At 41.3% G+C, this 20734-nt stretch overlaps 2 protein-coding genes across 2 annotated transcripts; one reads left to right on the top strand and one right to left on the bottom strand.

Moving 5' to 3' along the window:
• Nucleotides 1-4: 4 nt before the first annotated feature.
• col4a2 (collagen, type IV, alpha 2) lies at nucleotides 5-11457 on the top strand (the record flags this gene model as incomplete). Its single annotated transcript, XM_017309252.1, has 25 exons — nucleotides 5-55; nucleotides 1197-1380; nucleotides 1746-1790; nucleotides 2491-2565; nucleotides 2646-2744; nucleotides 3575-3796; nucleotides 3885-4046; nucleotides 4136-4306; nucleotides 4413-4556; nucleotides 4647-4763; nucleotides 4863-5044; nucleotides 5450-5513; nucleotides 5615-5689; nucleotides 5794-5901; nucleotides 5984-6091; nucleotides 6189-6260; nucleotides 6655-6780; nucleotides 6878-6994; nucleotides 7479-7640; nucleotides 7749-7847; nucleotides 8439-8585; nucleotides 8706-8822; nucleotides 9039-9230; nucleotides 9751-10037; nucleotides 10615-11457. Coding segments are annotated over 25 exons (3381 nt in total), but the record flags the coding sequence as incomplete, so codon positions are not given.
• Nucleotides 11458-13760: 2303 nt separating this feature from the next.
• rab20 (RAB20, member RAS oncogene family) lies at nucleotides 13761-19981 on the bottom strand. Its single transcript, XM_008401610.2, has 2 exons — nucleotides 19524-19981; nucleotides 13761-14454 (listed from the first exon to the last, which is right to left on the bottom strand). The coding sequence occupies exons 1-2, from the start codon at nucleotides 19711-19713 to the stop codon at nucleotides 13853-13855; spliced, it is 792 nt and encodes a 263-aa protein (XP_008399832.1). The 5' UTR covers nucleotides 19714-19981; the 3' UTR covers nucleotides 13761-13852.
• Nucleotides 19982-20734: the final 753 nt, after the last annotated feature.

Here is a 20734-nt window from a genome sequence, read left to right as displayed (position 1 = left end):
CGGTTCTCCAGGCCCAAATGGTCTCCATGGTCTCCCTGGTAACCCCGGTCCTCTAGTGAGTCCATCATTGCAGTCTTTACTGTTTCTTTTTTAAATTTGGTTAGCTTGCTAATTTGGATTATATTTCTTTGGGATATAATTAGATTTTTCATGGTACTTCATAAATACAAGCCAAGTATTTATAGTTTTGTGATTCATGAATAAACACTAGCAGAACTCAAAGGTTTGGGGCCTTTATCATATTGCTTAACTTTCTGTATTTGGAATGCTAATATTGACATTTATAAAACAYATTATTTTACTTCATGATATCTTTTAAATGCACAGGGATTGTCAGGCAGCAGACACTCTGAGATACTCTTATTAAAGCACGTTTTGATTCAGTTTGAGCATTCGATCTGCTTGAGTTTCTATCTGCTGTCAATTACAATGGATCTTATAAATCTGGAAAAGCTACAATTGTACCAGCACGAGTTTGCTGTTCTTATCCACCAATATTTAAGCACAATGGGTCAGTGAAGGAGCTCACTAATAATTGGAGAAACATGGGAAAACAAAGAAATTACAAAAAGTGGGGATATTGTCCAAACTGCAGAAAGACAAGACAGACACTGGTCAGAGAGGCTGCCAAAAGGCAGATATTTCGGACTAAAGAAAGACTGTTTTCTCCTACAGAAACTTACATTTACCCAAAACCTTGTGAGAAGACTTTTTATGGCTTGATGAAATAKAATGTGAAYTTTTAGRYCAACGTTTCTATAGGTGTTTCGCACAAAAACAACTGTCCCAACGTGGAAGAAGTTATAAAACCTAAAACCAAGAAGATGAAGAAGAATATTATTTTTCAGCATCACAGTAAGCTCAAGTCCAAATATWTWTWTTTTTTTAAAGTCTTCATGAAAGAAAAACTAAAAGATCTTTAGAATAATCTCAACAGAGTCCAGAATCAAATTTGACAGAAAATCTGTGGGCTTGTGTGAACTGGGATGTGGACAAGAGACGTTCCCTTAAATTGATAGATTTGGAGAACGATTTGCTAAGTCAAGATGCTGACCGAGTCCTTCTTGATAAGAGATTTGCAGATTTTCCACTTGAATAGCACAGAATCTGTCACATTATATGTGGAAAAGATGTCGAAGGGATTTATCATGGTCTCGTTTTTAAAAAATCACATAAATGGCATTTTTCCCTGGCAGGGCGAAGGACCCTGGGGAAAGCATGGAGACAAAGGGTTCCCCGGATGGCCCGGTACACCCGGTTCTCGTGGGGCGGCAGGAACGCCAGGTGAAAGCTTTGTAGGTATCAGAGGACAGCATGGCCCACCCGGTGATGACGGCCTCGCAGGCTATGACGGAGTTCAGGGAACGCCTGGAAGTCCGGGTAAGGAGCAGTTGACTGCCTGGTTTCCTTGATTATATTCATTCCTATTTTTGAGTTGCTTATTTTKTATTTGAACTTTTTTTTTTTCTGTTTTTGCTCTATATAATTTTTACCTCTCTTTCAAAGGGCTCTCTTTCGTAATCCATTACAAAAGCAGTGAATTTGGAATGAACGATAATGGCTTTTTGTTAAAAAAAAGAAGGAAGCATGACCAGCTGTTTGCTTCTCTTCCTTCTGCTGTCTACTTAAAGCAAACGCTGCATCCCTCAAACCAGCTGAGCTTGTTTGGGACCAAGCTTATGCTTTTCAATAACTCTTGTTCCGAATGCATTTCTCTTTCATTCTCCTTCCTTTTCAACTGAAAGGCGGCTGTATTCCACATGGAGCTGGAGGACAGGTGGATGTGACAGGTAGCTGGTATAATAACNTTGACTGCCTGGTTTCCTTGATTATATTCATTCCTATTTTTGAGTTGCTTATTTTGTATTTGAACTTTTTTTTTTTCTGTTTTTGCTCTATATAATTTTTACCTCTCTTTCAAAGGGCTCTCTTTCGTAATCCATTACAAAAGCAGTGAATTTGGAATGAACGATAATGGCTTTTTGTTAAAAAAAGAAGGAAGCATGACCAGCTGTTTGCTTCTCTTCCTTCTGCTGTCTACTTAAAGCAAACGCTGCATCCCTCAAACCAGCTGAGCTTGTTTGGGACCAAGCTTATGCTTTTCAATAACTCTTGTTCCGAATGCATTTCTCTTTCATTCTCCTTCCTTTTCAACTGAAAGGCGGCTGTATTCCACATGGAGCTGGAGGACAGGTGGATGTGACAGGTAGCTGGTATAATAACMTTTTTWATTTGTTGCTCTTCTTTGCAACTCCTCTGTTGTGCTTTGCCTCTGACTTATTTAACTTGTCTGCATGAGAACTGAAGTGTTTACACTTTAAGATGTACTTTATTGAAACAGCAGCTAATGTAATGTCTGATTGTAGAAAACCTTCACGCTGGGCAGAAGTCAAACATCACTTGCACCCAAACAGTTATTCATAAACAGCCACGTTATCAAAAMGCTTTGACATTGTCCTGAAGGTTGCGTGTCCTATCATTTTCTCTCAGGTGATTGTGAACCTATCCCAGGTCCTCCTGGTCAGCCTGGACCTCAAGGAATCAGTGGAATATCAGGTTCTCCAGGTAAACTTACCGGCTGACTTGCGTTAAATCCTGTATGTCGGATGGTTTCCTAACGCTTTGCTCTGCTTTTGATCCAACAGGAGTTCCTGGCCCAAAAGGTTTCTCCGGTGCGCAAGGAGTCAATGGAGAGAAAGGAGAAGAAGGAGAGCGCGGCAGAGGCGGCATTCCTGGACCACGAGGTCASAAGTGATGATAAGACATTATGCAAAGCTCTAATACACAGAAAAGGGGTGGCTTGGGCAAGAACCAGAGTCGGAGAYRATGYCCGGACTCAGATGAACAAAGAGTCGTAAAACTTGACTGTGTGCTCTGGCCTAACCTTATGTCAGACAAGTGATCATGGCTTTGGGGGCTCGGTACAACAACGGAGTGAATGCGAGAAACGAGAAGAGTGAAAATCAATGGCAAGGAGTGAGAGAGAGAAAAAGCCAATGAGTGCTAGCAGCATCGGATTCAAATTCGTCTGGATCCAGACAGTCTCTGACATGTGGCAACTTTAAACCAGAACAGCAGTAAAATATGGTAGCATCATAGCATACAATCATCAGTGGCGGCTGTGGCTCAGGAAGTACGAGTTCGTCCTGTAGCCAATTGGAATCCCTTCTCMATTTTTTGGCCTGTGGGCCCAAATTCAACTGGGACTTACCTTTTATTGGTCATTTATGCGAGAAAACCATCCACTGTGGTTGAGTTAAAACAATTCTGCAAGGAAGAGTGGGTCAACACTCCTCCACAGAGATTTAAAAGACTCATTGGCTTTTATTGAATATACTTAGATATGTTGCCACCACAAAGAGTGCCACAACCAGTATTTAGGACAAAGAGGCATTATTTGTCACCTTGGGTCAGGTAGGTTTGAAARGTTTTGGRTTTAGTTTGAATTCAAACACATCACAKGTTTTAGGCCTGAACACTGAAGGTCTATAGTGTTTCAAGGAGTTGCCACAGTTATTCTTTTGAGTTGCTACTATAATAAAATTGTCTTTAACGTCCTTTTTTCTCATTGCAGGTTTTCCTGGTCCCCGTGGAGACTTGGGGACTCCTGGCACTAAAGGCTCTTCAGGGAATCCYGGTGTTCCGGGCATGCCTGGCCGATACGGATCTCAAGGGGRAAAAGGTGCTCACGGAGAAGTAATGGGAGCATCGTCTGGCCCTCCAGGCGACCCAGGACTACCTGGCCTGCGAGGGCAAAAGGGCCTACTTGGAGATCAAGGGCAGCCAGGGTTTTCAGGTCAGCTGATCTTTTCAACCTGGTCAAAGTGTGGAGTAAAGAGCGTTTGATATTTGCTGGAATGTTCTTGTTCAACCGATGTTTTCAGGAATCCCAGGGATGCCTGGCATGATCGGCTTCAGGGGACTGAAAGGTGCCCCAGGCCTGCCAGGGGAAGAGGGAAGATCCGGRCCAGCTGGGACGTACGGCTTCCCCGGGGATCCTGGCAGGTCGGGCCCACCTGGTCCGGCAGGGACAACTGGAGAGCCAGGTTAGAGAAGCAGACACACAGGCATATTCTTTAAAAAACAAAATAGATTTTTCACTGTTCCTACTGGCAAACTTGCTTTACCTCATCAGGAAGAACTGGAGAGAGAGGAAYAGGAGGTGACCCAGGTCCTCCAGGTCCAACAGGATTAAAAGGAATGCCAGGTGTTTWTGGAGATGATGGTGGGATCGGAGAGCGCGGCCCRCCAGGTGACCCTGGAGAACCAGGTGCAACTGGACGACCAGGCCTTCAAGGACTCAAAGGTCAGTTCCTTAAAAGGTCAACTGTTTGGGGGTGACATGAAAAACTTGACTATTTGTCAAACTGTCTAAGCTAAAATCTTGTTTTTCTGTCATTTTTTCTTCTCAGGAACAAAAGGTAGTCATGGAACGTATGGTTTTGAGGGAGTCACAGGAAATCCTGGTCTGAAGGGCTTTGAGGGACTAAAAGGGGGGTCTGGAACGCCTGGAGAAGTTGGCCTGAAAGGACTGTCAGGCGCAAAGGGAGAGAGAGGTAGGATCCAAGTCAYTGACTGGTGTCACTGCTGTGATGGAACTGGTACCTATTATAGCCCTGGTCATTAACCTCTCCCCCTGCTTGCAGGCGAACAAGGTCTGCAAGGTAAACCGGGGGTTATGTCACCTAAAATGCTTATCCACATAAAGGGAACCAAAGGAGAGCACGGACACCAGGGCAATCCGGGTTTTACCGGACCAAGAGGTCTGCATCTTTAATCTCATATCAGAGTGTTAATTYGTTCTAAGGTCTCTGTTCCCTCCTCTCTCATTTCATATAAATCCAATTTCTTTCCCCCGTCAGGTACCAAAGGTCACCAAGGTGTGCCGGGCTATGATGGAGCTCATGGTCTTCCAGGGGACCCCAGCGATGAAAAAGGAGTTCATGGGGATCCAGGTGCACAGGGCCTGCCAGGCATTAAGGGAATGCCAGGGACACCTGGAAGCAGAGGCATTCAAGGCTTTGACGGAATGCATGGCAACAAGGTGAGCAAAGTTACCATGGCAACGTGCCTGCTTAGGAAGTGCAGCAGCRTAGGAAGTGATGCTTTGCATCCAAATAATTCAACTTGACTGTCCAATGGGATTCATTATTTCCTTAGAGAATCAGGGTGTTTTTCCACTGATGTGTGAATATTTGAGAGCCACCRTATTATAATAGGTATATTACACAGAGGTAAAATATAAACCTCAGATTAATTCAAAATATTTTTAAAGTAACCACATTTGCCACCTTACTTAAATAAGTCGTTCCCTGTGAATGTAATGTGTTGACCCAATTTTGCATRATTTTCTTTTCTTTTTTTCTTTTTTTTTGTTGCAGTAGCCTGTCAAATCCCTAAATAAATGTTAAATTATTTGACCAAACGTTTAAAATGAGTTATGTTTCAGGGGGGCAAAGGAAGCCCGGGTGCCTACGGTCATACAGGAGTACAAGGAAAGAAAGGAGGAAAAGGTGAAAAAATCTAATTGAACCAATGAACTGCCACTTAGCCCCGGCTTGATGTAAATATGTGGAAGTTGCACTCTGTTATTAAGTACAGTAAAATATGACAGGTGACAAGGGCATTCAAGTGGACCTTCCAGGATCTCCAGGATTGAGAGGAGAGGATGGATTTACAGGAGAACCAGGTACAAACTGACCTCATACTGGTGTGGCTTCTTCTTCACTGGAGCCAATCGACACTGGTAAACTGGGAGTGGCTGACTTGAAAGGTTTGGTATTTCTCCCATAGGTCTGAAAGGTCTACTTGGACCAATCGGGGACCTTGGCATAACCGGATTTGACGGTATTGAAGGGGTAAAGGGAGAAGCCGGGAATCTGGGAATAGAAGGATTCCCAGGTAAAAATAATACCTTTACCCAGTTCATTACACATTCTCACGGATTTATACTCAATTGACGGGATTCTGATTATTTTTCCAGGGTTGGATGGGCAGAGAGGAACTCCGGGGAACCAAGGTCAAAAGGGTTTTCCTGGAATTCCCGGGGAAGATGGAATACCAGGMGTTCCTGGCTTCTCCGGAAGTAAAGGTAAAGCAAAAGGGCCAATACACTTTTGTCATTTATCTGAAATACGGTCTGCATTTAAAACTTTTTTTTTGACCAAATGTATTTTAAATGTGTGCAGGTTATTCCGGCCTACAGGGTCTTTATGGATTAGATGGACTGAAAGGACAGAAGGGTGTCTCAGGAACACCAGGTAACAAACCTAACAAYCGCAAAGAAATAGTTAAACACAGAYGGACGGAAATTACTTTTAAAGGGGCTGGATGTAAATGTAAAGCACATATTTTAGATTTTCACCTGCAAACGTTCTAAAAGCTTGTATTATTTTTCTTCCATGTCACAGTTGTGCACTACTTTGTGTTGGTCTATTGTGTAGAAGCCCAATAAAATACATTGAAGTTTGTGATTGTAAGGTGACAAAATGTGACAAAGTACAGATGTCTATTTTGCAGATGCAGAGTTCATGGAAATTGTGTAACAACTCGGTGACTTGAGCTTTGTAAACATTTTAAGTTTTTGTAACCCCCCCGGCCCCCTCCCAAGTAATCTCTTTGTCTTTTAAAGAGTGCTCTTTTTGGTCACATCAGGTCTGGACATTGTTGGACCTGCTGGAGAAACTGGAGTTAAAGGCAGGAAAGGAGAAAGCGGTATTTCCAACAGCCAGCCAGGTTCTCCAGGTCCATCAGGACTGAAAGGCTTCCAGGGAAATCTGGGTGAGCCAAAGACCTTTACCTGCTGCACATGCTACGTGGGCACGTTTCTGTGGGACTTCACTTGCATAAAGCTTGACACCATGTTTCATTTATTCAGGTGACTATGGCCAACCTGGACTGCCAGGATTACGTGGCCTTCAGGGACCAAGCGGGATCCCAGACATAGCGGGAAAGAGGGGGAATCCTGGCTTCCCAGGACCTCGAGGATCCCAAGGTTTGTCAGAAAGCAACATTTCTGAATTTCTTTTCTTTCTTAAGCACTTTATTAATTGGGCTTTGTTGATAGTTGTTAACAAAATCCCCAATGTAACTGGCAGTGGAATAATTTTGCGTGTACCCTCATGATTAGTTGTAGTATTGTATTTTCCATTTTTTTATTACTATTTTATTGAAGTATTTTTCAGTTTTTTATTTCCATATTGAGGTAAAGGCCTGCTACAGGTTTTACTGAACAGAATCAGTAGCTCCAATTATTTGGGTTAAATATCTCACTCTCTTCACTTGAAAACAACAGTTTTTGATGTTTGGAGAATTAAGTGGTTAACTAGAAATAACCTTTATATTAGAAAACTGTGTTTTTTTTCTGTATGCTAAAACATAATACTCCTCCCATCCTTCTGCTTTTTTCTATTCTAACATTAGAAGTCACCAAGAGTTATTTGTTTATACTTTCATTCATTTGAATTGCTGTTTCTCAGGTTATCCTGGAGCAAGCGGACCACCTGGACTGGATGCTTTCCCAGGAGAGAAAGGTGTACCAGGCGAAAATGGGTTCCCCGGCCCCACTGGCACGAGAGGATCTCGAGGAGATTCAGGTCCAGCAGGCTACAGGGGCCCTGATGGAATCTCTGGGAAGAAAGGTAAGTGAGATGTCAAGWAAACATCTTTGACCAGACCTTGTGATTCCAGTAGGTCTCTATGTTGTTTCTTCTTATTTACATATGTACATGTGTGTATTTTTTTAACAGGACCAAAGGGAGACCAAGGTCACATGGGAATTCCTGGACAGACTGGCTTACAGGGAGAGAGAGGACCAGTGGGCCCGAAAGGAGACACTGGATTGCCAGGTCAGATATGGGCTCCTAATAAACTGGCAACCATTGGACTAGTAAAGATGGATGTTTGTCACAAGGCTCTTTACAGTTTGCTTGTGTTTTTGTATATTCAATCAAACGCTCTACAATTATTTGTCTTATGTATACCTAAAAAACGATTTCTCGTACCACTGCTTTAGTCTATGACAGGTTTTGATATGGATGATAAGGCTAACCACCCAGGACACTATTCTGTCTTGATGCTCAAAAAGATATTCAAAACAGATTCTTATTGCTGATTTGCATGTCTCGCTAATGGTAGGGCAGACTCTGTGATGTTTTGTGCACAATCTAGGCAAGATAAAGGCAGTACAGCTAACTACTAAATCTGAAGTTAATATCTGATTAGCAGTTTTCTGTTTAGTGCTAGGCTTTTTCCCTTTTCTGAGGGATACAGAACTGCTTTTTACCTTCTGTAGTTTAAAAATTAAAATGCTTAGTTTAACACAATAATGAAAGTCACAAAATGTCAARCTGGTCGAACTGGACTTCGTTAAAATCACAAGAATATGTGAAGTGCAGCGACTTCACCCTGAGACACTGAACAAGCAATCGACCCCACAGGTTTTCCTGGAGCGCCTGGGAGCCAGGGCGGTCTTCCACCTTCCATTACAGTCCCAGGAGAAAGAGGCCTTCCAGGACCGCGAGGTATCCAAGGCCCGAAAGGGATTTCAGGGGGGCCAGGACCTCGAGGCCCACCTGGAGATCCAGGTTAGTTTACAATTTTTCATACTAACCCATTTTTACCAAATGAGTATAAAACGATTTCATTGATAATGTATCCAAAGTACAAGAAAAGCASTGCGACGGACTTATTCTGTTTCTGAACAGGGTTCATGGGACCTGTTGGAGTTAAAGGCATGCCTGGGATTGGTGGTACTCCAGGAGTGCCAGGTTACCGTGGCGAGGTGGGCAATGTGGGGCACCCTGGTCTCCAAGGCATGGAAGGTACATCTCACACTGCAGGGCAGCCTGGGATTAGGGATATAATCCTGGATTAAAAGATTTAAAGTAAATGGGGGTTAAGACAAAAAAAAAAACATTTTTAAAAAATTTTGAAGGTTCAAATATTGTTTTTGTTGAAAAAGCGTCTTAGTAATATAGATATAAATCAAACCCAATGACAACAACAGATGGCTAACTGAATCCATGATTCCCCAAAAGGTCAAAGAGGCAGGTCCGGYGGCCCAGGATTACCTGGCATGGCGGGCCGCAGTATCAGCGTGGGCTACCTGCTGGTGAAACACAGTCAGTCAGACCAGACGCCAATGTGTCCGGTGGGAATGTCTAAACTGTGGGACGGTTACAGTCTACTGTACCTGGAGGGCCAAGAGAAGGCCCACAACCAGGACCTCGGTGAGTCAGTGTGAATAAGTTGACTCTTTTCTTAGCGTTAGATGATGTTGCTGGTTTTACTAACATTAATCGTACTATCTTGTCATAAAAGGTCTTGTAAAAGCAGAARATGAAACCCACAAAGTCTCAGAAACCTCCTGCTTTGTCTGTTATTTGTGTCCTTTGCCGGGACTGAATCCTTCCCAGCACTTGTCCTCTGATCTTCCCAGTCGGATTCAGTTGCTTTGAGGATTTTTAATAAAGTTATCTAATCTTGTTCCTGGGAGAAATYGGGTTTTCAAAGAAGCAGAATTAATTTTGCATTTCATGTTTTGCCAAAAAMAACCCCGATRAAAATCAGAGAACCTCTGAGAAAATTCTCGTAAATTCTATTCTACTTAATTTTCCACCAGATCTTGCTTCTTTGAAAACTCAAAATACTTGAGAGGTGAAGCAGGAGACATGGCAGGGGGGAAAAAAAACAARCAACTTTAAGCCATTTAATCTTTAAACTCACTTTTTCGATGTTTGTTCCCAACAGGTTTGGCTGGTTCCTGCCTCCCACGGTTCAGCACCATGCCCTTTCTGTACTGCAACCCTGGGGACATTTGCTACTACGCCAGCAGAAATGATAAGTCCTACTGGCTGTCAACCACTGCTCCCCTCCCCATGATGCCTGTGGAAGAAAAAGAAATCCAGCCGTACATCAGCCGTTGCTCGGTTTGCGAGGCTCCATCAGTCGCTATTGCAGTTCACAGTCAGGACATCACCATCCCACAGTGTCCCGTGGGCTGGAGGAGCCTGTGGATTGGCTACTCATTCCTCATGGTGAGTTCCTGTTTTGGGCGGAAAAATAAAAGCTCCTGACTTCAGTTGATTTACATTGTGTTGCAAAATCATCTTCACATCTTCTTTGGTGTGTTTTGCAACAGTTTTATGTGAKATAGCATCATGACGTAGCACATAATTGTTAGGTGAAAGACAAATAGTTTTCATGTAGACGCTGATATTTTTGCAAAATACCACAACCTCTGAGTGAACTAACAGAGAAAGTCATCAACATCAGTTTACAAGACTCTCCTTTGGATCTACACCAGAGCGTTGACTCAGGCTGTATGTTTAGCATTACTAAGCCTCTGAAGGGTGAACCTTTGCAGCAGTCTCAAGTCTTTCGCAACCTCTAATAGATTTTCTGGTATTTAGCTCCATCCATTGTCTAAAACCGTAAATAAGCGCCGTTGTAATTGCTGAAGAAAAGTATTCCAGTAGGAATAACATGTTCAGGATTATGTGCACTGGTAGTTTTTGTGGATTACAAAATGACACCCCATGTAGCAACACTAGATTACCCTTTCATTTCCACCTCTGTCTCACTGGAAGGCACTCTCACCTTTCTTTCCCACAGCATACGGCAGCAGGAAACGAAGGCGGCGGTCAGTCCCTGTCATCGCCCGGCTCCTGCCTGGAGGACTTCCGCACAACGCCTTTCATTGAGTGTAACGGAGCCAAGGGCACATGCCACTACTTTGCTAACAAGCACAGCTTCTGGCTGACATCCATAGACCAGTCGTTCCATACTCAGCCATCATCGGAGACGCTAAAGGCGGGCCAGCTCCTCTCACGCATCAGCCGCTGTCAGGTCTGCATGAAGAACCTGTGAGGAACTCTGCCGCAGCGCCGACAGACGGACCTGAAGTTCTTACCTGAGTCGACGCCAACGAGTAACTTTCTCRCAAGCCRCAGAGCTCAGATGTGCAATGACTGTGCAATTCTTTGAGCTTTAATGTGCACTGTAGATACAGCAAGGAAAGCCATAAAATAAGAACTGCATCATGGAACAACTGTATGTTTGTTATCTGTAATTTTGTGTGTTAAACTTGACTTGGTGCTTTACTTTTTAACTTATTACCTCAGTTATTATGACACATTGTTAACCATCAAAGACCACAAAGTACAGCTGAACCAAAGATGCTTCTGTTTAACTGCGTATTCCTGTGGCTGAGCTGCAGCAGCCCCACCTTGAAGCCACTAACACTGCCTCCCAGCCAGCTGAGGGTCCTTTTTTTTTTACATATCCTGCATCATTTTATTTGCTTGTACAAAGCCTATTTTTCTATATTTACAGCAAACTGTGCTCTTTTTTTTTTAAATGCATGCATCAACTACTGTTAGCTCAACTGTTTTTCATATGTTCACAAAATGCACTGACTSTGTTTAGACATTTAAATAAAATAAATTTGACCCTCTCTCTAGGCGTTTCAATGCATAGTATTGTTAGAAAATATTTTACAGMACTCATATTTTGCTTCTAATAAACCAGACCTAACTAAAACATGTCAGGACAGGACAAACTCCGTCATTCAAGACGTAGCAATTATAGCTAACTGATTTTGCTAGTATTTGTATCTGAGTAGTGAACATTTGTATTTTTTTTTCTGTAAGCTACTGATATTTCTCCTAGATTTAAATTGAGATATTATCGTTTTGAGTAACTAATTGCAGAAAATGAGTGTCACAATAGAATACCTACTTCCATTTCCTACTTGCAAAACCACCTTGTAATTATTTTTYYTWAAWTWWKGGGGRWTTKSYTTTWAWTTKKTKSYKKKKTTTKKWARRAMMAAWTWWKKTTYYGSYTTTTTTKKTWAAMMARRMMAARRWTWWTYTTKKYCYKKTTTYMWYYKRAAAMMWKRAAAMMRKTTTYMAAARRWKRWTTTWWKSMWTKGGGAAAAACTGCTATTCAAATCAACCTGAACTTATGTAAAAAAGCCTCAGCCCTGTAAACCTTTGTGYTACAATTTTAACYGCAGTGGCAAAATGTTCTGCATGATAGTTTTAATTTCGCCATGCTGAAGGACTTTTGCACAGGAGTGGCCTGTCACGAAATGGTCACACTCCATCACTTCAGTCGAATTGAAGTCCAGATTTTCTGTAAATCGTCTCCAACTTGTTTTCTTTTGCTTTCTACCCATTCAAAGGCGGGTTCACTGGCGTGCATTGGATCAGTGTCCAACTGCATAACACAACTGTGCTGAATCTAAGGTTCAGCACAGCTGGACATTACACTTCCAGATTGTCTGACAGAAAGCAGGATTTATGGTTGCATAAATCCTGCAACCGTAACCTGGTTATAACCTGGTTATAACCTGGTTATCCAGGTTATTACCTGGATAACCAGGTTATAACTTGGTTATCCAAGTTATAACCTGGATAACCTGTGGTCATCCAGGTTATAACCATAATACCAACAACATGTTGGAGGGTAGACACCTGTCCCAAAGCAAATACTTCTTCACAGCATTTTATTTTCTTATGAATTTGCTAAGTGCTCAACTCTCAACTAATTTAATTCAGTTGCATATTATTTAAGAACATTTTATTCCATTTCATTTCATTTTGGTTCCGATCCCCGTTTGGGTCAGATTATAATCCATCCACCTAAAATGATGGGAGTGAATTCCTGCTGGCAGATACTATTTACTGGAGTCAAACTACTACTGACGGTATGAGGAGAGCATAGAAAGCCGTTTTAAATGGAATCAGATATGAACCAACACATGGTCTGAGGGGAACATTACACTCTAGATGGYRTTTMCACATAACAGCTGAGCCAGTATCTTGGGTCAAGACTTAMRTTTGTTAACCGCTCCAGRAGGAGTGTCTTAACGCTGTCAATCACACTCATGTATGAGCTGCTTATTGTGCTAGTGGCAGATAAACGAAGTACAATTACAGGAAAACTGTTCATMCACTGTCATTTAAAAAAAAGGAAGCATGTCTGGCTAGTTGGACAAAGAGAATAGAGAAATGAGAGACAGTTTGAGACTCCTGGGCACCACTGAAGATCAAATCTGATGGTTTCCATGATGCGGTCATTCACCTCTTCACGTCTAATATAACTGCGCCAAGTAAAACARACATGACAGACTATAAAAAAGGGTCAAAGGTCAGAGAGCTAAAGCAGAGTCTCTAAAGTGGGTCAAATGSTCTACTTCAGCTCTAAAACTAAAATAAAAAGGTAAAATTCACATCAATACAATGTCATTTGATTCAATATTTTCATTYGTCTRATRAAGTTGCATATCCAAGAATGCAGGCAAACCTGAAAATAAATTCTTTTATTACATTTTATATAAAATTATATTTTAAAAATTAAACACTGATATTTTCATCATTCAAATATAAAGACAAACATCAATATTTGTAAAAACAAAATTAAAAATGGTTTAATTAAAGTGAAATGTGATCAAGATTGTACAATAAAAAGCGAAATGAATGATTAGTGCAGTTCATTTAGTGGCAGTACGTAGTAAAACATTTACAGCAGTAATTTGCTTTCTTTTCTTGATGTGTTTTTTTGGGCCACAGGCACATCTTTGGAATATTTAAGCATAGTTTGAGTTATTAAAGTAGRAGATCTATTGCATAAAGTGATATTTCCCTTCCTATTAAAATGTCTCTACACAACCTGGATCTATACTCATATACATCTTCACATCATTGGGAAATGTGTTTGCTATCGAGTCACAAGTCAAGGCAAACGCAAAACGGTACCGTCACAGTGTGGATTTAATGCTCAGTCAAACACGGCGACTGATTAAAAACGTGTCTGCAGCTGGGAGCCTCGTTGATGCTTCAGATCTCTAACAGCAGCTGGATTTGCCCCGCTTCCCGCTGACCTGCCTCCAGTCCTCCAGATCTACGGTTGGAGACGCCTGGTTCTCTCGTCTCTTCCYCAGGATGGCGGGCACCGCCAGGTCGAACAGCGTCTCAAACAGGACGTCCACGTTGTACCCGGTCTTGGCGCTCGTCTCGAAGCACATCTTGTCTGCCGGGAGGCTGCTCTTCTCGTCCAGGCCTTTGTATCGCAGTATTCTYCCGTAAAGGGCCACCGCGTCCTCCCGCGCCACCTGCTTGTGAAGCAGCATATCGGAGAGGGACACGGGGGACACGGGAGGAGTGGGAGAGGCGGACAACACGTGCGGTTCTGTCCTCTCCTCCTCGCACTCGGTTCGGTCCTCGGGGAGTCCGTCCGAGTCCTGGCAAAGGTGGGCTTTGGAGTCAGTCAGGTCGGCCTTGTTTCCCACCAAGGCGTAGATGCAGTCGTGGTTGGCGGTATCAGTGAGAGACAGGAAGCGCTCCTCCAGCTCAGCGAGGCTCTGCCAGTTAGAGACGTCGTAGGTCAGGATGATGGCGGCTGCTCCTCGGCAGTACATGGAGCCCAGACCGTGGAACTGCTCCCGACCTGGAAAGACGGGAAAAGTTACCGCTTTACCAACGTTACCTCAGTCAGACTGGATCAAGAGCATCTGAACAGAGAATAGCAAATTCAGTTACCGATTCTCAATCACATTTAGGTTTGGACTTTGGCTGGACCACTTTAATATGAATATCCTGTCATAGAAAACACCCCATTCAATCGTAGCGAGTCCTTTGAGGTTTCTATCAGGTTTTCTTCTAGTATTGTCCTGTATTTAGCTCCATTCATCAACCCAACTAGCACTGAAAACCAATCCTACTACAAAGTGTTCATAGACTTTCTTTAGCAGTCAAAATTTAAATATCCAAGAATATTAAGGCATTTTGAACAACTGTTGGATTAGTTTGGATATAATACTGCAAACAGATTTCTCTTTAAGTAACGTATTTTGCTAGACAATCGAGTCCTTGTTCCTCATTGCGGATCAATTTGTTTGGTGTAAACAGTCTGGGAAAAAACCATCTGTAACACTTTATTTGAAGAAAAAGCTGTGAAGTCTTTGTCAGGCCACGCAGACCTGGCAATTTGTCTTTTTTCCTGAGGGAAACTGAAGAATCTTAGCAATAAAAGGAAAAGGGATTGACCAAAAGCCTTTCAAACAGAAGAAGCTTGAGCTGCTTCCGCAGAAATCTAGCTTTCTTTCAATGTTAAACCCTCAAACCTGTAAGGGATAAAGCCAGAAAACTTGAGTCAGGTAAGGAGTCTTTACAACCATTTTTCGTTGTTTTTTTTTTTACAAGCAGTGTAGTAGAAAGAAAAACCAGAGTGTTTTATGCAAGACAGTCAGCAGCTTAAAAAAAAAAAAGCTTTGAAGTCGGGACGTGATGGGGAACATTGTGTGTAGGAACACATTTCACTGGGAACGTTTCATTTAGTGGTTTAGTAATTCAATATGCCCAGCTACAACAAATGGGGTTTAAACAATAGAGTAGTGATCAGTCACATATTTTTGGACAAAAATAACTCTGTACAGTGAACCCCAGGTATTTGCAGGAGTTAGAGAACCTCAGCTGCCTGCGAATAGCTAAAATCATCAAATACTTATAACTGYCAATTTTAATAGTTCAAACACCAAATATACCTCATTATGAATTAATGCACACAGTGGAAACAGTCTTAGCACAGTAGCAAAAGCTAACAACTGCAGTTTTCCTTATTTTCGCTCTTGGCATTACAGCCATTCAGCAGAAAGGAAAATAAATGGTGCTCATGAATAAAGACCAGCCAACAAGAAGTGCAGCATCTAGGTATTTCAGCTTGCCAAGCAGGATTTCCTTTCCAGTATCATAGATATGGCTTACAAAAACTATCCAAAGAGAAGGGAGTTTCCAGAAACAATTTGGAGTTCTGTTTCAYCAATAAAGAGTACGAATACTGAACTCCAAATAGACGAGTGTCCACTGCAGTTGAATAAACACGGATTGTTTCTTAGTTTGGCTTCATTTGAACTGAAATCCAAGCAAATAAAAGTTAAAAACTATGCATCATACTTGACCCCCGAAAAACAAGAAAAAAAAAAAAAAAAGCATGTTGCTCTGGCATCATGGAAAGTTTATGATGGTAAATGTTAGTGGCCTTGGTTTATCTTCATACTGCTAACCAGTCAATATTTCATCTGGACTGATGTGAAGTTGTGCCAGAGAYACCGCATTCACTAAAATCTGAAATGAAGCCAATTTTCTACCTACAAATTCAACATAACACTTTTGTTTATTTTATTTTTTTTAAACTGTCAGCTTTATGACCAAGAGAAGTGTGTCGCATTTGTGGAAATGCTGCTGTTTGTGTGAAACTTTGGAAAAGACAGGATGAAGCAGGGAGAGCCGCGACTCATCATGTGACTAAAGAGGAACTGGGTCGAGTTTCTTTTTAAAAACCAGGCCTGAACATCACACTTGAACTGAAAAAAAAAAATGGGGTAAATGTCGCCGGGCGCAACGTGACTGACGGCCATCCAAAAACTACCATGACCCCTCTGACTGCTGCTTCTGCTTCCACAGCTCTGCGGTCGGTGCTGATAGATATGCAACAATAGCTTTACTAAACTGTGATTCAATAGCGCTGATCTGGCATTTCCCGGCCATGTTGCGTGAACAGATGCACCGTGRGACCACAGAGGTCACGGACTGAAGGGACACAGGCAGGAAATGGCTCACTGGTGACAAGGCCAGTTTTTCCCTTATCTCTGTGGCTCACTAGCTCAACTGAAGCTTAGTTTGTGTTTGGTTAAAATGGTTCTCTATTAATCATATTTACACAACACTGGAATGCCATTCTGAGATTATCACGAAGTAGCAATATCCAGGTCAACGTGAATAAAAGCAGTTAAAACYTTAAAAAAAGAAAGAAAAAGCTGGCATGGTCTCTTCATAAATCACAAATGTTTTAGGTCCTATATAAAKATGWACAGTAGTTGAAGACCTGGTCGTAGTCTTCATCAACCCTCTCACTTTCTTACTGTAAAGGAAAGTCATGCGGGTGTTTAATAGCATAGCAGTTTGGTTGATTTTCACACCATTGCGATAGATAAAAACAGTTTCACATGCAAGTATCAGCCGATCTAATATCACAAAAAAAAAAAAAAAAAAAAAAAAGGAAATCAAGGCTGATTTATCGGTGCAGCCCTACTTTTCTTCACCAAAATATGATGCTCAGCTGACTGTGACGGTGAAATAGCAAACATAAGATCAGTGGTCCTTTGCCAACAATGTGAACTCTGTATTTCTGAATGTTTTAGTCCGACTTTCCACAAAATGTTAACTGAAAATACACCAACTATCAAAGACCACATATGGTTGCACTCTACCACCAGAGCTGTAGAGTCAAAACAYAACACACCATAACCAGATTTCAATGAAATCCGTCAGTCTGGAAGCAGACGGACAGACTGGTTTGGTTTTCAATCAAACCACTGATGTAATCAACCTTCGCTTTGATCATACCCAAACTGATAAAAAAMATCTTARACCAACTGAAAAGTGTTCAGATTTTTCATGCATTAAAAGCAGCTAGAGTTCATCAATTTCTGAAGGCTCTCCTTCAAAAGGCACCAAACAACTGTTGAAATAAAAGCAGATGGGGGAGTATGTGAACAGATGCGAACCCACACAGTGATGGAAAATGCTTTGATTGGATCACATTACTACAACACTGAGCATCACAGCACATGACGGGCAAAACAGTGATTCTAGTACAAATCAAGCAGGAAGAACTGAAATTACTTCACGAGTAGTATGACTRATTAGCATTCTGACCAATAAAAGCAACAAAAAAAAAAAAGAGAAACAATTGTGCTACATCATGATAACATATTTGACTTTGGATGAAGCAGGATGTAAAGAGTTCAAAAAAATAAAACATTTATCAGTAACTTTTGACTCCAAGTATCATACCAAAAGGCGAAGTTGTGACAAAGCAGAAACTAAAAAAAAAAAAAAAGTCTCGAGCAATGATAAAAACGAAACTATTTATATCAGCATATCTAAGGGAGTACAAATGACTGTAAACTCTTTTTTCTAACGCAACAGACAACCTAAACTTGCATTTGTGTTAAGTGATGATCTGGAAAACACCTTTACTACAAACTCAAACTGAATTAGTTCAGACACTTACCAGCACATCAAACTCTGTGGTGTGACAAACCGATAAAACGTTTTGTCACACCRCATCTATGTTTTAAAGTCTTTACCAGAGAAAGTGCATTTAGATMAAAAGTTTCCCCACTCCCACCTGTTGCGCACAATACCCGTCATATGGGTAAAATACAGATATTACACTTTCCCTGTAAAATGTGGCTATTTGGAAAGGTTTTCGGTTGAAAAACATGGACAGAAATGGTGTGGAAACTAATAAAACTCTTTACATGGCAGTGCTGTTTGGGTTAGAAATAGTTGGGGATGTTTAAAAAAAAACAGATAAAGTGTTAAAAGTAAATATAGTGATGGTTTAAAATTAAATTTTCTTTACTCAAAGTTACAGCTTGAGAATCTATCACGGTGCAACTTTGATAGATACAAATGCCCATCTATCTACTCAAACATGCAATAACACCTCATCTTTATTCTTGTGTGTGAGAGAAAGCTGGTATCTGGCTGGCTGGACCTCATTGTGTTGGATTATCGGATTGTTTTCCTCCTGTCTGACCTGAAAAGATTGGATTGTGCAAGGCTTTGCATGAGCAGCTCTGGTTGTTCCTAACAGGCCAGGGGGGAAAGCTTCCAGGCCACGGTTCCCATGAAGCAGGCCGCCTGGCTGTGATCACTGAGCGGTCACATGCCGCTGATTGCCTCGGGTGGCGACACAGCATGTCTCCTCAGGTAAACACTGATAATGAAGCACACACAAACTAGCCACGTCAAAAAAAAAAAAACAAGCGGANAAAAGTTTCCCCACTCCCACCTGTTGCGCACAATACCCGTCATATGGGTAAAATACAGATATTACACTTTCCCTGTAAAATGTGGCTATTTGGAAAGGTTTTCGGTTGAAAAACATGGACAGAAATGGTGTGGAAACTAATAAAACTCTTTACATGGCAGTGCTGTTTGGGTTAGAAATAGTTGGGGATGTTTAAAAAAAAACAGATAAAGTGTTAAAAGTAAATATAGTGATGGTTTAAAATTAAATTTTCTTTACTCAAAGTTACAGCTTGAGAATCTATCACGGTGCAACTTTGATAGATACAAATGCCCATCTATCTACTCAAACATGCAATAACACCTCATCTTTATTCTTGTGTGTGAGAGAAAGCTGGTATCTGGCTGGCTGGACCTCATTGTGTTGGATTATCGGATTGTTTTCCTCCTGTCTGACCTGAAAAGATTGGATTGTGCAAGGCTTTGCATGAGCAGCTCTGGTTGTTCCTAACAGGCCAGGGGGGAAAGCTTCCAGGCCACGGTTCCCATGAAGCAGGCCGCCTGGCTGTGATCACTGAGCGGTCACATGCYGCTGATTGCCTCGGGTGGCGACACAGCATGTCTCCTCAGGTAAACACTGATAATGAAGCACACACAAACTAGCCACGTCAAAAAAAAAAAAACAAGCGGAWGTATTACCAGCTGTGTCCCAGATTGATATGTTGTACGGTCCCCACTGTTTGAGGAAAAAAGCCCCTCCGACGGTGCTAATGGTGTCTTTGAACTTCCTCTCCATGTATCTGTGGAGCAGCGACGTCTTCCCCACGTTCATGTCGCCCAGGAAAACAAGCTTCACGTCGGGTTTCTTCATCTTCGACAGGTCGGGCATGGTGATGGTCTTCAGTCTACTAGTGTTATTTATCTATTTATTTTCAAACTCAGTCGAGGAGACGCGACCTAACACAGGAAAATGACCCCACGAAAGTACCGAATTTCTGCAACGAAAAGCATTTTATGAACAAAAATAAAAGAAGATATTTCTTCTTCACTGTGTGACAGTTACACTTCAGCACATTCCTGCTTAGTGAGTCTGAACTTCAAAAAAGTAACTGAGRTGAAACAGGAAGGAGGTGGGGAACCAAAGAGCGAGGAGGAGTTTTTTCTCCCGCGGTACTGTCTTACAGGCTCATTTAACGGAATCTAACGTCTTTTAAAGACGGAATCCGGCTTTTAAAAACTAAAAGTGGTGATTTTCTTTTTGTTTTTAATGCCCTTGTACACTAACAATACGACTGTAGTCAAGTAATAAAGTATTTATTTCAACTGCAGGACGTTATAGAAATACAATAGGTTTTAAATCACACAGAAGGTAACAACTGCTTTGCGTTTATGGGGTGATGACATAACAAAAGTGAAAAATTACTCATCAGATCTCATATATACGAGCAATATGACAGTCGAGGGATTATTGAATATTTCAGGAACACGTGAAGTTCTAGGAAACAACTTTTAGTAGACCAAATCAGACAGACATATATATATATATATATATATATATATATATATATTTAACTAAAATTCACTAAAAAAAATTTAAGTAACTAAAAATCTTTCTTTAAAGATTCTAAATATTATTTTCTCAACATAATAACTTTTGATTAATTATCTTTCATCAACACCATAGATCAGTATGTTTTTCCACTTTGGGTATTTTTGACAATAATAATAACAATAACTGCAATAACATTTAAAAAAATTTAAACGCTACAACGATCATTCTGATTGTATTAGCTTTTGGCAGTTCTGAGTGCGATGTATTTTTACCYACAAGACAAAACTCAGGGCAAAAATGACACCTCACCCGGCCATTAACACGTCCTCTTTACAGGCAGTTGCACTTTTTAATCTAA

The sequence above is a fragment of the Poecilia reticulata genome, linkage group LG2 (assembly GCF_000633615.1).
Source record: "Poecilia reticulata strain Guanapo linkage group LG2, Guppy_female_1.0+MT, whole genome shotgun sequence".
Taxonomy (NCBI): Eukaryota; Metazoa; Chordata; class Actinopteri; order Cyprinodontiformes; family Poeciliidae; genus Poecilia; species Poecilia reticulata.
Note: the sequence above shows the minus strand (reverse complement) of the source record. Positions and strands in the feature narration are given on the sequence as shown.